At 38.3% G+C, this 15,042-nt stretch overlaps 1 protein-coding gene across 1 annotated transcript in view; it reads right to left on the bottom strand.

Moving 5' to 3' along the window:
* Window positions 1-15,042, bottom strand: part of ABCA13 (ATP binding cassette subfamily A member 13) — a 2,655,493-nt gene that overhangs the window by 1,741,337 nt on the left and 899,114 nt on the right. Inside the window, exon 25 of the mRNA XM_085606362.1 lies at window positions 2,066-2,242. Coding sequence (XP_085462488.1) covers window positions 2,066-2,242 — 177 coding nt within the window. The remainder of the gene's footprint in view (window positions 1-2,065; window positions 2,243-15,042) is intronic.

Raw genomic sequence — 15,042 nt, 5'->3', positions numbered from 1 at the left:
TTGCTAACTGTTCTGTACCCTTCTCGATGAGGCCAACCTAACAAAGATTGTCATTTTCTCGATAAATATACCTTGCCTTAGTATACTGTCCTGAAAATTCCAAATAGACCAAAAATAGCCAACTTAGTTGATTTTATGACCAGTATATGCACCATGAGATGTGTCAGGTGGATATAAATCCTTAATATGCTATAAATGATCAAAAACATTCTTCTCTGGAATGGTGTACCAATCACATAAATCCACAAGTAGAGCATCAGATGCTCCTCCAATTTGGATTTCACATGAGGAAAAAGAGTTTTTCTCCATATCCTCTTTATACACTCAAAATGGTGTTTGGATCTTGTTCTAATTCTATTGCTCCATTTAATCACTATTTAGTTATTAAGATGACTCTCTTGATATTAGATGTGCATATTCTATTGAAATGCCCTTTTTATTACATTTAAAAAAAACTTTGTCAAAGGCAGGACAATTTCTAAAAAAAATCCTACGTGGGACAGACTAATTGAACAAGTAAGTCACATTTTTGGTATCTTTTTTATGATACACTCCTTTCCTGGATTTTTTGTGAATTACATTTTTGTTTATAGCATTCTCACTTTCAGGATACTCTCTGATTTCCTGCAAAAATTTCCCTGAGTGCTCTATTCATTTGGAAAACTATGTTGCTGCATCAAGTGACATATCCGCATTAGTCTATAATCTTTCTTGGACTTATTATTATTCGTTTTCATAAGAATTTGGTCACAAAGAACATGGTATTAATAAATGTGTTCAAAGTCACAAATGTAACCTAATGTGCTCAATGGAAAACAGAATCCTCTATAGATTCTTTTGTGCCCTGTTTTCTAGGATAGAATTTGAACCTTTCCATGACTCCATTAGGTTTCCATCCATATCTCATGTTTATATGCTTAGCTGTATATTAGTTAACACAAATAATGCAAGGACTAACTAAAATAAGCAGATTGTTATACTCATTTAGGCCAAATCCCCCTAAACAATGTTCTAGTAACAATAGTTTTCTTTCAGGAATATAATCGGCACCTTCTAGTACTTCCACATATGCTAAAAACACTGTTCCAGACATTTCCCAATCCATGAGTGGTTCCCCAGCTCAGGTAGGAATGAGGTACTACACTAGACATTTTTATATGAAAGAGAGGTAAATAATAAATTACAATAATAAATGATACCTAGATGTGCATTGAGAATAAAACAATTAAAGTAAAACTGTTTTTTTACATACATCACTTCTGAAGCCACATAACAACCAGTACATGCCTTTTAGCATCAATATTTTAACAACTCGAAAAATATATTTTCACTTGAAGAAGCCCAGCTGCTCACCACAGATTATGCATGCATTCTCACCCACAAATCGAAACATTTCAGCCAACAAGTATCATTCAAGAAGAAACATAATAACAGATAGCGCTAACATCATAGCAGGGAGAGAATGTGGTCTAACGACTAGGGCTGTCGACCTCGGAGCTGGGGAACCAGGTTTGAGTCTCAGCAGAGACGCTCAACATCCTGTGATTCTGGGCAAATCACTAAATCTTCCTGTGGCTAACAAAAATGAATGCATCCATATGTAACGTAACTGCTTCTCATGTAAAGCGCTCTGATACCTTTGGATCTAGTTAGCGCTATATAAAACTCCACACACAAAAGATTGATAATGCAAAGTTATGCCCAATGTAAAATTACATTTCAGATAACAAGTTATTTCTTTTCTAGTTAATTCTACCTTTTCTAGTTCTACTATTAAATTGTGTTCAATATGTGGCACCAACCATATTTTATCATGATGTTATTAAAGATGGTGGGATGTTTGTGATTTAAAGCAATATGCTGCCATTAGTCTACTTTTAGTGAGAAGTTTTAAATCTGTGGACCTGAGTCACAAAATAAGGTTGGACAGCTTTGTGTGAGAAATTAATTTATGGGTGCAAGCCCAAATGTTATGAATTATAAGACTAGTTGCTCTTGTAGCTCTGGCAGATATTTCTTTAATAATTGGGCCCTATGTAAACAAATTCTTAGAAACATTACTTACTTGCCAAGAAGTTGTTCTGCTGCATAAGCTCCTTGGCCTTCTGCTCCAGCTCCTCAGAAGTGTTGAGTGGTTGAAAGCGATCAAGGAGCACACAGGATGAGATATCCACCATTAGCTGGGACAACATGTTGATCTGCTTGGTAACTGTGTTGTTTAGCATATGGTTCATTGTGTTCCCTGGAGACAAACACATCAAGCAATAATTATTGCGTGGATTTGAAAAAAGTTTAGCTTGCTTTTTACGTTTTTACCAAATGCCATTCAAGAGAATAAGAATGTAGGCATTCCAAATGTGACTGATAATTTATAGTCGGTATGTCACCATTTTTTAAAGATGAGAACTTCACAGCAAATAATGTGTGTGTTAGCTCCATTTCATACTTAGAAGTTGTTACGCAAATTGGTGTAACTTGTACTCCTTGCAGAAATTGTGAAGCACTCACTGTGAGGCAGTTACATAAAGATTTCTCCTTTCGCAAGTCAGACATAAATTACATATGCAATATTGACAGGTGAATCACAAAGACAATTTTTAAGGATGAGGTGTCACAGCAGGGAGCTTGTCATGGGGCGTATGGTCTGGGAAAAGTTGTGGCAAAGAATAAGATGTATTCACCCGTCTTGCCCTGATAAGGCTATGGTATGTTGATAATCCCTGGTCTGATCAATTTTCACCTTTACATTATACCTGAAGAAGCTTCTTCTTTATAATTGTAACCATTGGGAAATTGATGGCACGCGTGGGTAACACCATGGGTTTAGTAGTCTTTTTCATCCAACTTTTTCTTATTTAGGCTGTTCTTATTTGAGAAAGAATGCACCTCATTAGAAGATTGGAATCCTTAGAGTAAGAGCAACGAATACTGGTGTTGGTACCCTCACTGAAGCTCTTGTTCTACCTAGTTGAGAGACAACAACTGAAAGTCTCCAACTGTTGCAGGAGGAAAATGGCATCTCAGTCGCTTCAACACTTAGATCTTCACTAGCCCAATGCTCTAAACATCCTTCCATGAGATGAGCTAATGCTTTCCCCTCCTTTGCTGTCCTGCCCTGGTTGCATATTGTGATAAGGGACTAGTTGACTTTCATTCACTAAAATTGGCTTCTTGAAGAACTGTTGAATTAAAAGTAGACTTGCTTGCAGGAACTGAGAAACCGCTCTTGACTATTTTTCTATCTTTTGCCTTAAGGGAACACAGGCTAGTGAAGGACATTAATAACATTCCTCCTGCCACCTTAAACCTTCTAAGACATGGTTTAGGTGGTTCAATGGTCTGTGTAATAAATATCTTATCATTCAAAATTAAGCAAACTGAAACCGACCTTACTGATTTAATACATTTCCTAATAAAATCAGTGAATGGCTGATTTCATGCAACCTCTACAAAATTTCTACAGTTCTAGTATCGGGAAGGGTGGTACTCAAGTGGGTTGAAATATCTGTCAACAAAATTGGACTGGGTCTGTTAACGTGGGCTCCTAATGCTTCAATTATTTAATCTTTTTGTGAATGAACATACCAACTTTTAGACCTCTCTCAATTTTAATGTGAGGTTCCAGACCAACGTTGTATTGGCAGATGATGTGGTGCTACTTGGCCTAACAGAATTAGGGGCATATAGGCTCCTAAGCGGCTTTGAAGAACACTGTAATAGTAAAAGAATAATATCAATATCAAGATGGCTAGGTCTTTGTCGCTTCATTCAGGAAAACCTCATAGTTCATAGCAAAATATTTATGGTCAATCCCTAGAGCATATAAAATATCTTCACTACTTAGGATTAATATTTGCTGATTCTTTCATTTGAGGTACATTATTACAACCAAGAGATTCGGTGATCCAATTTAATAAAATGGTAAGTGCCTTTAGTATTTACCATGGCATAAATGTTGGTGTGGTGCAATTGAGTACTCTTACCAATAATGTGGGATGAGCAGATATTACCACAATCATGTGTATCACGGGAATCTGAGATTTTGTGTGGGGCAGGAAAAATCATCAGAAAAGGGTACACAAACTCAGTGAGGCATATGACAGGCCTGAAACATTACCTGTGCTGTATAGGTTAAAGAAATACAATGGTTCCCCCAGGAGTAGCTAAAAGCCTTTGATACCCAGGCTTAAAGAAATGGAAAGCAGTCTTGAGCAAATTGAAAAAGGACCAGCTGTTTAATGAATACCCATATGTTTGAATGCACAAGCCTGTGCAATCTTTGGATATAGTCATTTACATACAATACTAATATTTATACACAATACTGAAATGTACGCAAAATATTTCTGAATGACAGTAGGTGCTCTTTGTGAATGGCACAGGGTTACTGATTAGTGTGACAATGGTGAGCAAATGGTGTGCAGTGATAGTTGCAAAAAAACAACTGCTGACTTAGCACACATAAATTAGGGAAAATTCTTGAGCTTGGGTCTCAAGTGACCCTATTGGTTCCACCCTTGCAAACTTTGATTAAATTCAACAACTTGCATGTTGATGTTTGTAATCCAAAGTTTGAACTTGTAATGGAGTCTTTATCAGGACATCTACAGTAGGCACCACTTCTTTGATGTAATTAGAAAAGTCAATGGATTCTAAATCAAACAAAAATGCACACTGATCCACTGGGTAAGATGCAGTATAACAATGTTACTTCAACAGGCATCAGTGCAGGCCCCTGAGGGAACCATTTTGTTTCTTATAATATTGTCACCTGGGTTCTTAGGGAAACTGGGTTGCCACATTAATTGTTGTTAGGTTAAAGAAAGACGTGTGCTGAGACACACCAGACTCAACTGAACAAGACCATTCTAAAAGAAGTAACTTTTAGGGCAGGTCCTACTCCATAGCAGTACGAGGATCATAGGAGCGGTATACATTGGGATAGCAATGAATAGAGTTATGGATAATATAAGGAGGGACTGGAAGGTACACATGACTTTATTGTCATATACAGGGAAGAGAAGCAACACATAGCTGACAGAAGACCATCCTGGTGAACAATACTCTTTATGGTCCCTGCTCCATTGAGGTGCTCAAGCAGACAGGAAATATTGGTGAACATCATTATGAAAAGCGTATTTTATGTTGTGATCTTCATTATACATGCAATAAAACATTTAATACCGGGACACCCTACCTCTATTTTTCTAAAATCCCTTAGGCCAAGGTTAGGGATTTATAATACCATTTACATTTAGAGGGTTAAGGGTGTCTTCTTTCCCTCTTTTGAGGGTCACAAATCTTGGGCTGTGGCAGTAATAAATTACTTCTGCATTCCAACCACACATTTGACATTTTAAAGATATCATTTGAATTTAACACCTGAAGCTTGTTGTACCATTTTAGGGACTTGACAGGTGTCAGGAACATCATCACAGTATCCATTACTTGTTGTCACAGTAGGAGAGGTTTTGTCACACGGCTACTCAAAGTAGATTAACATAGTCATGAGGTACATTTATAGTTCCAAACATTTACTCATTCAGAAGATTTATATATTGAATATTTGTTTTAGGTAATTAATATTGAATGCAGATTTAAGTAATGCAGGGCCATATGTAGGAAGCCAAATTGCGATTGCAAATGCAGAAATTCGCCGAATTTTGGCGTTTGCGATCGCAATTTGGGCAGTGTGCTATGTAGCACATAAAAATCCACATGCAAAATAAGGAATCGCAAAATTTGCGATTCTTTATTTTGCTAATGCATTTAAGGAATCCCAAATTGCGATTCCTTAAATGCAATGTAGGAAGCACCCAAGTTGTGCGATTTTGGCTTAAGGAATCGCATATTACCACCAACCTCAGGTTGGTGGTAATTTGCGATTTCTTTGAAAGATGCACTTTTTTGCATTTTTCAAAGTGCCATGTGGCGCACATACATGCCCTTAGCGCATGTATGTGCGCCACATGTGCACACATGTTTATTTCAGGGGTGCAAAAGGGTGTCCTATTGACACCCTTGCAACCTTGAAATTGCATTCTCAATTTGCGATTCTCTAATTGAGAATCGCAAATTGAGAATGCCTTCCTATTCATTCCTATGGGCCTTCTAGCCCATAGGAATGAATGGCAAGGTATTCCTTATTTGCGAATCTCAATTTGGGATTCGCAAATAAGGAATAGGTGGGAATCGCAAAATATTTTGCTAATCCTACCTACATTCCGTTTTGCAATTCTCTAATTGCGATTCCCTAAAAATTGCAATTAGAGAATCGCAAAACACGTTTTACCTACATATGGCCCGCACTAAACTTCTCTGATGGAAGCCGAAACAGTGTCTGGTGTGTCTTCCTCAAACCAAGATGATGTTCACATAGTAATGGTCATATTCTAAAGGAGAACAAAATTCATATAGGATGTGGTGGCCATCTCTGAACTGTAGTATATCAAGGTGCTTACCCGGGAGAACCACGCTCCTCAGTGGCCCTCTTTTACATATTTGTGTCTCGCTCAGTTTGAAGACTGAATTGTGCTACAATCATCTCTGGAAAATCCTCCTAATGGTATCAGTTGAACTTCCTCAGTGGGAGTGATTGTTGTTGGAGTGCAGCCATCTTTGTTTGCATGGACTTGGCAGTTCCTTCAAGGGAGGTATTGTTTCATGACTGATTCTATTGAACTACTGTTACATTCTGATCTGTGAGCGACAATCTCTCATCTCTTCTGAAGACTTTGAATCACATACCTGATTAGTTTTTCTGAACGTAATATAAACTGCATTTGATATTATTCAAGGCAGTTAAGGGATTCATTTCTGAATACATATATCATCACACACAGATTAATTTGACTCTAGATTAATATTTCATATCATATGTTGTAGTTAAGGCAAACCATTTATATTCACACACACACTGCAGAGTGGTTTCCAAAATATTGAACTCCTGTTACATTCTGATCTGTGAGCGACAATCTCTTATCTCTTCTGAAGACTTTGAATCACATACTTGATTTGTTTTTCTGAAAGTATTATAAGCTGCATTTGATATTATTCAAGGTAGTTAAGGGATTCATTTCTGAATACATATATCATCACACAACAGATTAATTAGACTTTAGATTAATATTTCATATCATATGTTGTAGGCAAGGCAAATCATTTATATTCACACACACACTGCAGAGTGGTATCCAAAAATAAATGGTATATCATACAAAGAATTTTAGACAGTGTGAGCTAGTTCAGCTCAGATGACTATACTGTACATTTTGTTTGCTTATTATATTTGACTCGAATGCATGAGACAAATCCATACCAGGTCCAAGAGAGGATGTTACGCAGTAATGTGAGTCTTTCTCAATTTCCCTTTCCTCCCATGTTGTTGGGAGTGACTTCCTTCCCTCCTCAGAGTACAAGGTGGGAACACTGAGCATCACAGAAGCCCAGACATCCCTGAAGTGGCATTCTGAGCCTGACAACTGAAAGTGAGAGTCAAAGCTGAAGAAGCCAGTTTCTGTGCTATATTTTTTGGTATTTGATTATGGTCTAAATCATAAGGCTTCATTTACAGGAAACCAAACGATGATATTCTTGTTCTTCAAGGAAACATTTTATTGCCCTGGTTTTTCAAACTTTAAAGAAAGTGTGCTTTATTTTGGAATGTTCTTAAAATCTGGTAGAACACAGACTCTTTTACTGGATCATATCTTGGCCCATTTGAAATAGCTTTAGTGAGGTAGAATAGGCAAAACCATTTATCTCAAGCAGAATACAGTGCTTGGGCACTAGATATTTAGAGAAATATATGAACCTTACTTGGAGGATATTGTTCATGCTAAACTTACTCAGAACTCACACTAAGAATTTGAGTATCACACGTTTGACAACAGGATCTAATGTTCACCAGTACTTTGATTGCACTAATATGAGTCAATCTGTAACTGATTTTGTTAATCTTTTATCTAGAAACATAAAGAGGAAGTTTTTAGCTCCAATTTTTAAAGAAGCGAATATCAGGGAAATAAAAAATTATATTCATTTACCCCATAACTCAAGAAATAAATTTTTTATGTTTATGTTTGTATAAAAGGCCTGGGTGCTCCGATATGAACAAGAACAATTGTTTTCCTATACCTGAGAACAAAGATGATGCCAACTTTAAATATGTGATGTAGTTATGTTATTTGTTACTAAGGGTGGGATATTGTAATCTATTAAATATGAATTAAATGTATTGTAGTTTTACATGTTTAAACATTTGGAAACTTTACATTGTTTTTATGAACCACGTCTCACTTCAAAATAAATTGATTGTTGCAATCCATGCACAGTGGAACAATCTAAAGTATATTATATTATTTTATTATATCATATTTTATTAAAGTATATTTTAAATTAAAAAGTAAGATTTTTACTACATATATATGAGAGAATACTTAGGTGGAATGAAATAGATACTCATTATTTGCTTTTTATTATCCAATAAGTCAGGCTGTACAGTAACGAAAAAACAGGTATATAAGTAAATCCTCATTTAGTTTAAAATATGTTCAGTATAGACTTTATTATTTTTTCAGGCTGCAAAATGCTGAGACAAGGTCAATTAGATGGAGGTTCCTTTCTGCTATCCTTTTGGTTTGACTGATCTCTCTACTGTCATACAATTATCTTTGCTGATATTCTGTAGCAACATAGTACTCAGCAGCGATTTGGTTACCCACTGGTAAAACATGCTTATTTTTTCTGAAGTATCTGGACTGTGTTTGCTAACCTAAACTTTAAAGCCTATAATACTCAGACTGAACTTTACATACAAGGATAAAATGGGCATTCAAATCCAAAGGGAAATGGCTGCTACCAGATTGCATGCAACAGCATATGTTAGGTCACAAAAGCAATGCAATGTTCGCTGTAATTAAATCATGAGCTTCCTATCTATACAATATACTTCAAAATGGCTGTCATATTTAAAAAGTGGATAGCCTTCAGAATATGGGTATTTTTGGTTTCTCACTTCAAAATGTAAATGCATGAACAGTGTGTTATTGTTGTAGGTAGACTATCTTCCTTATAACCCTGCTCATCTGGTTTGTGTCTGTGAGATCAAAAGTGGACAACAGGGTGACCACATACACAGGGCTGCAGAAAGAAAGAGCCATACTGTCTTTTTCTACTTGTAGATTTGTTGATAAATGGACAATATACTACCTCAAGTATCTTTGGGGGATCTATGTCATTTCATAGAAGGACTCTACAAAGAATACATTACTGAGAAGACCATTACGCAGAATACTATTACAGGGAGAAACTCACACTGAACCCTCTTCAATTAGTTTTGAAATTAGCATTAACATTACCTAATTGACAACAAATCCACTACAATTAGTGTGTTTTATCCAAATCGACACAAGTCCCGCATAACCCTCAACCAAAACATAATCTTAACTTTACCCTAACCCTTACCCTAAGTCATAAACATACTGTAAACCTTGTCCTAAACCTAACTCTCACTCAAATCGTAATGCTATTAGCTAGCCTTAATCCTAAATGCACCATCACTATCCAATGTGCCTTAATTGTAACTGTCACAGTAACTTTAAATTCTATCATTTATGCTGTCCAAAAAACTGTCCTATACCCCAACCCTTAGCCAAACACTAATCTTTCTCCTAATTTGAATCCTGTTCAGACATTTTACCTGAACTGCAATAGAATTGTAGGGAGTCTTTTGTAAATACTTCTTTGTTGTGGAATCTCCGATATTGTAATTCTATAAATGTTGTTTTTACTGTGGGACCGTTATGTACCATTTTCTATCTTACAGCTTAATTACAACTTGAGCAGAGAAGGCTTTACTTTCCTGGATGTTAATCCTCGAAAGAACGTGGGCCACAATTGGGTCACAAGAATGAAGAGTAAGAGATATAGATGAAGTGGAGTATTGGACAAATGCAGAATGCTTGAAAAGATGTCTTTGTTGGTAGCAGGTTTTTTGTGATGGGGAAATGGAGGTACTATTTACCTTGCTTTATGTTTCTTCAGTTTAGCACCAATAGTTAACACAAGCAGTAGTGATCAATGCCCCATCAAGGATTTTTATCATTTGTTGGAAGAGCTGGACCAACATCATAAAGACATCTGATCAAGTGCATATATAAGAGTGAAGATGCTCACATCTCTAAACATGGAACACAAATAAAACCACCATTGTCCCCCAAACCAACCCCAATACCAGTGTTAACAACTGCTCCCATCTCATCACGTGAACCTTTTGTCATCATCTATTTGCAGCCAAGAACACATTGGATTCTGAGATTGTTATTTGGCTTTCCCTGTTAACAATGTAAGCTTTCCGTTTTTGCTTTTTTATCTAGTACATCAGACCCTTGCTTAGAGTGTCTTACCACTTTAATACATTATAGGTAGTGGAACACAAGCGTCTTACATTGTAAGACTTTCATAACCCAGCATACTGTATTGATGACTAAAACAATAGGAATTGCTGAAGGTTTTCCTGATGGCATGTAATCAGTTGGCAAATTAGCAATATACTCTATGCTTAAAGTGTAAAAAATAAGTGCCATGGCCAATAAAAATCTAAGGAGACCTAATGCCAGCACTTCCCACATCTACCACTGACACTTCCCTCTCCTGCAAGAGACAACACCCATTGGCTTTGGGACTAGGCTGCTTGAGCGATCCCACATGGTTCAGTTGGCAGGCTGGAAGAGGAAAGGAGTGGCTGCAATTTTACCATGGAGTCTAGAGTCTTGTGTCACTGGTTCACACAACAGATTAAAGAGTGGTGGTTGGTGATATTTGAAAGTAGTTGGATATAGTTAAAGTTCAAGTTCACATGCATTGTAGTGATAATTAAATCAAATCAAATTTATGTTTAGCAAATAAACTTTTAAAAAAAGAGAAAAAACTCTGAAAGACGTTGGCACAATTACACTGTTAGATAATGAAGCAGCGAAACTATGACTGGTCAGTCGGGTACTGTTTTATTTACAGAATAAAAAAACATTAATCACAATGCCAGTCATGCCAGCAGTACATTCTCAGATAGAAGTAAACGGGTTTGTCATAGAACATGCATTAGTTAATGAAGGTGATTCTAACTACATAAAATTCCCTTGGTTTGAACATCCTAAAACATCGACTGATAGCAGGTCGAATCGTATGGCATTCTGTGTAATGAAGGAGTGAGTGCAGATACTGCAACCTGAGTAAAATAGAGCCTGACAAATACAGATAGGTGCCCAATTGTATCCTGATTAATTTGATTCAATGAACATAGTGTGTCAGTCATCTGTAGGTTCCGAGCTGCAACATAATTGTAATGTGTTTATTTGAGAAAGGCCTCGGGCCTTTCCCAAACACAGTGCAGGCAACCCCTTCTATGGGCCAATGCTCTAATAGCCTCACAGCCAGCCGTAGCTGGGCTATAGAGATCATTAAAGGCCAAATTTCTTGGCAAAATGGTGGAAGAGGCCTTTAATGGCTGGTATAGCCCAGAACGGTGGGCTATAAGGCTATATCAGAAAATTAGAACATTGAGAGCCGCTGAGGACGATGGAATCGCTCACTGCGAATAATGGATGACGTAAACCATCTGTTCCAACATTCCAATAATTGCTTGACTGTTTCTACCTTTTAAATTTTGAACGCTACATCCCCAGTGAAGTAAAATGTTCTAATATCATTAGCCCTTCTGCCCTCGACAATAACAGTTGTTAAACTCCTTCATGCTCATTATGAGCTCTCATCTGCAGCTCATGCCTAATACTTGGGTTTGGAGTCATTAATAACCTTTGAGCCCTAGGCAGAAGACTATAATGCTTAAATATTATAAATGTGCAAATGTTTTTCACATTTTTGTATCTCAATGATAAAGTCAACTTTTAATAGGCCTTTCAATGTACTGAAACTGCTTGTTTCCAGCTTTGTAGTACACATACAATTGAATGAATTGTGTTCAAATGAGGTAATTGAATAAAGTGAATGGGCTTTTGTACTAGCATTAAATGACTTACTGCTGTGCAAGTCAGCTAGAGCATATACTTTTCATTCCAAACCCTTGCCTATTTGCGCATTGAGGAGTACACGGTTATAGTTAACACATTTCCATAAACAACTTATACTAATAAATCTAGCCTCTACTTTATATCTATCAGATAACAGATAAGTCTCCCCATACAACAATGGGAGAATTTTAGCTTTAAAGGCAGTCATGGCACAGCCAATAGCTCTGACATCATTTGCATTTAAGACCCTTTAAAACTCAGAGGTTGACATCAAGCATTGACCCAAATAAGGATAGTCTTATGCCTTTCAATCCTTTGACCATTCAACAATCACTGATGCTAAACCCTTCTTAGGGAAAAGACAATTGGCTTGGTATACAGGTTACAATTAAATTATTTTCTTGTATCTTTGCAATGTACTTAATAGGGTTTGCAGTCCATTAGGGGCTTAAAACATAAACAATAGATCATCTGCATAACCCAAATACCGAACTCTTGTAGTGCTTCATACAGATCTGCCTTGTCGAGAGATGCAATCTAAAGCTGAGCGAATGTAATACTTGCCAGAACTGGAGGAAGTAAAGCAAGTAAGCCCATCCTCCTTAATAGGGTGATTCTGCAAAAAGTGTTTTAATAAACTCTTCAGTATTCAGCATTGTGAGTATGTGGCAGCAAGAAACTAACTAAATACAATGAGAACATGTAGCTTAGGAAAAGAAGAAACACATTTTAAAGTCAGCATATTCTAAAAGAGGTGACATGTTTAAACAAGTCAAGTGTGAATCATTTATCAAATAATATTGCATAGTTCAGCATTTCCTCAAAGCATGTTTTTATTAAAGAAGATAATTAATTAACTGAAGGATTGCAAGATGAGTGAGGGGTAGTCTGACCGAGTAGTGTAATTACGATAAAAATGAGTGCTTACTACAAAAAATCATGCTACACATTAATTTTGCACGTTTAAGAAAGGGCATATTTTCCTACATTTTATTCTTACAAGCATTTTTGAATTAATGTCTATAGTGTAAATTATGCCACTTGTTTTAAGCTAAATTTTCCCGCTCTATCACCAACAGGCACAGATACAGATAGACTGACAGAAGTAGACAGATAGGGCCAGTCAACCAGCTTGTCACTGAATGAATGATAAATAGCAGTTAGCAAGTACAGATGTCATCCACAATCAGAGTGAGAGTGCCTGGGCCATAGAATGTAGCACAAGAAAAAGATCTACTTTATGGTGCCCACACGGCCAATCCTATGTGATGGCTGTTGCATGTTAAAGGTAGTACCTCATGTTCCACTGTCTTTTTTAAGTTTCTGTTTTCACTGAACTGAAGAAAGACCCCAAGGAAAGTGCACATGAGCACGTACCTGAGTTCTAACACTGAATTCACAGCACACTGGGGCAGCACACACATGAGGACATCACTAACCTAGCGACAGAGGCAGTGGGACAAACTTTTGTCACTGGCACCTTCACAGGTCTTGAGGGTCAACTGCAGGTGGGCTTGTGAGGGCACACTGCAGGCTGGTGAAGCGGGCTGGCCTTCTAGTGGGCTGTAACTGTTGGTTGTCACTCTCCAGATGAGCTGCTTCATGCTGACACAACCACAAACCCACCTCCATCGCAACTGATTTGGAGTGGAAAGACTTAGACTACAGGTCCAGAGGTGACAGCATGTCCGTGTCCTGGAGGCAGCAGCTGGTGAGAGGAGCGTCAGCAGTTAAGGTGACATCAGTAACTGATCCTTTCCCTCACCAAGGACCCCAGCACCGCCAAATCTAACCTACACGAAGGAATGAAAGAAGTTGCTGAATGGATGAAACTCAGCTGTCTGAAACTGAACTCAGATAAAACAGAAGTCCTCATCCTAGGTACATCCCCCTCTGCATGGGACGACTCTTGGTGGCCGGAAGCCCTTGGAAAAGCACCCATCCCGACAGACCACGCACGGAATCTAGGCGTTATCCTGGATTCTTCACTTTCAATGAACAGACAAGTCAGCGCCGTATCCTCATCCTGCTTCAACATTCTTCGCATGCTCAAAAAAACATTCCGCTGGATCCCCACCGAAACCAGGAAAACAGTCACCCATGCTCTGGTCACGAGCCGACTGGACTACGGAAACACCCTCTACGCAGGCACTACCGCTAAACTCCAAAAGAAACTCCAACGAATCCAAAACGCCTCAGCCAGAATCATATTAGACATCCCACGCAACGAACACATCTCTGGTCACCTGAAAGACCTCCACTGGCTACCCGTCAATAAGAGAATCACTTTCCGACTGCTAACCCACGCACACAAATCACTCTACGACATCGGACCAGAATGCCTCAACTCAAGACTGTCCTTCTACACCCCCTCCCGCCAGCTACGCTCCTCCAGCCAAGCCCTCGCCACTGTACCTCGCATCAACAAGACCACAATGGGAGGTAGATCCTTCTCTTACCTGGCTGCTAAAACATGGAACTCACTCCCCACCCACCTTCGCCTTACCCAGAACCACCTAGCTTTCAGAAAGCAACTTAAAACGTGGATATTTGACAAGTAATCCTCCTCCCCCCCCTTAGCGCCTGAGACCCTCTGGGTATGTAGTGCGCTATATAAATTCTCTGACTTGACTTGACTTGACTAACCTTGTTGCACTCAGTTGGAGCTGAGCTGCAGTCTGCGAGGCGACTGTGGTGGCCACCCATCTTACTATGGCTTCAGGAATTTGAAGTGAACAGGGAAGGCTCTCTTATCGAGACTACAGTCCTGCCATCCTCCCTGTAGTGCCCAATATAATCCCAGCAGGCTGCAGGAAATGCTGCAAGTGCGGTTACCAAGGGGTATGCATGGCAAGCAGGATCTTCCACATTGGCAAAGACAGTGCATTCTGTGTTCCAATTCAAGCGGCATGTCCGTCCCTAACTTGAATCAAGGAGTCCACAATGCTGGCCTCAGTAACACGCTGTGCGGATCACGTCAACTTTTGAACCAGTGTCTGTCACAGCGACAAGA

This window comes from Triturus cristatus, chromosome 5_2 (genome assembly GCF_964204655.1).
Source record: "Triturus cristatus chromosome 5_2, aTriCri1.1, whole genome shotgun sequence".
NCBI classification, from domain to species: domain Eukaryota; kingdom Metazoa; phylum Chordata; class Amphibia; order Caudata; family Salamandridae; genus Triturus; species Triturus cristatus.
Note: the sequence above shows the minus strand (reverse complement) of the source record. Positions and strands in the feature narration are given on the sequence as shown.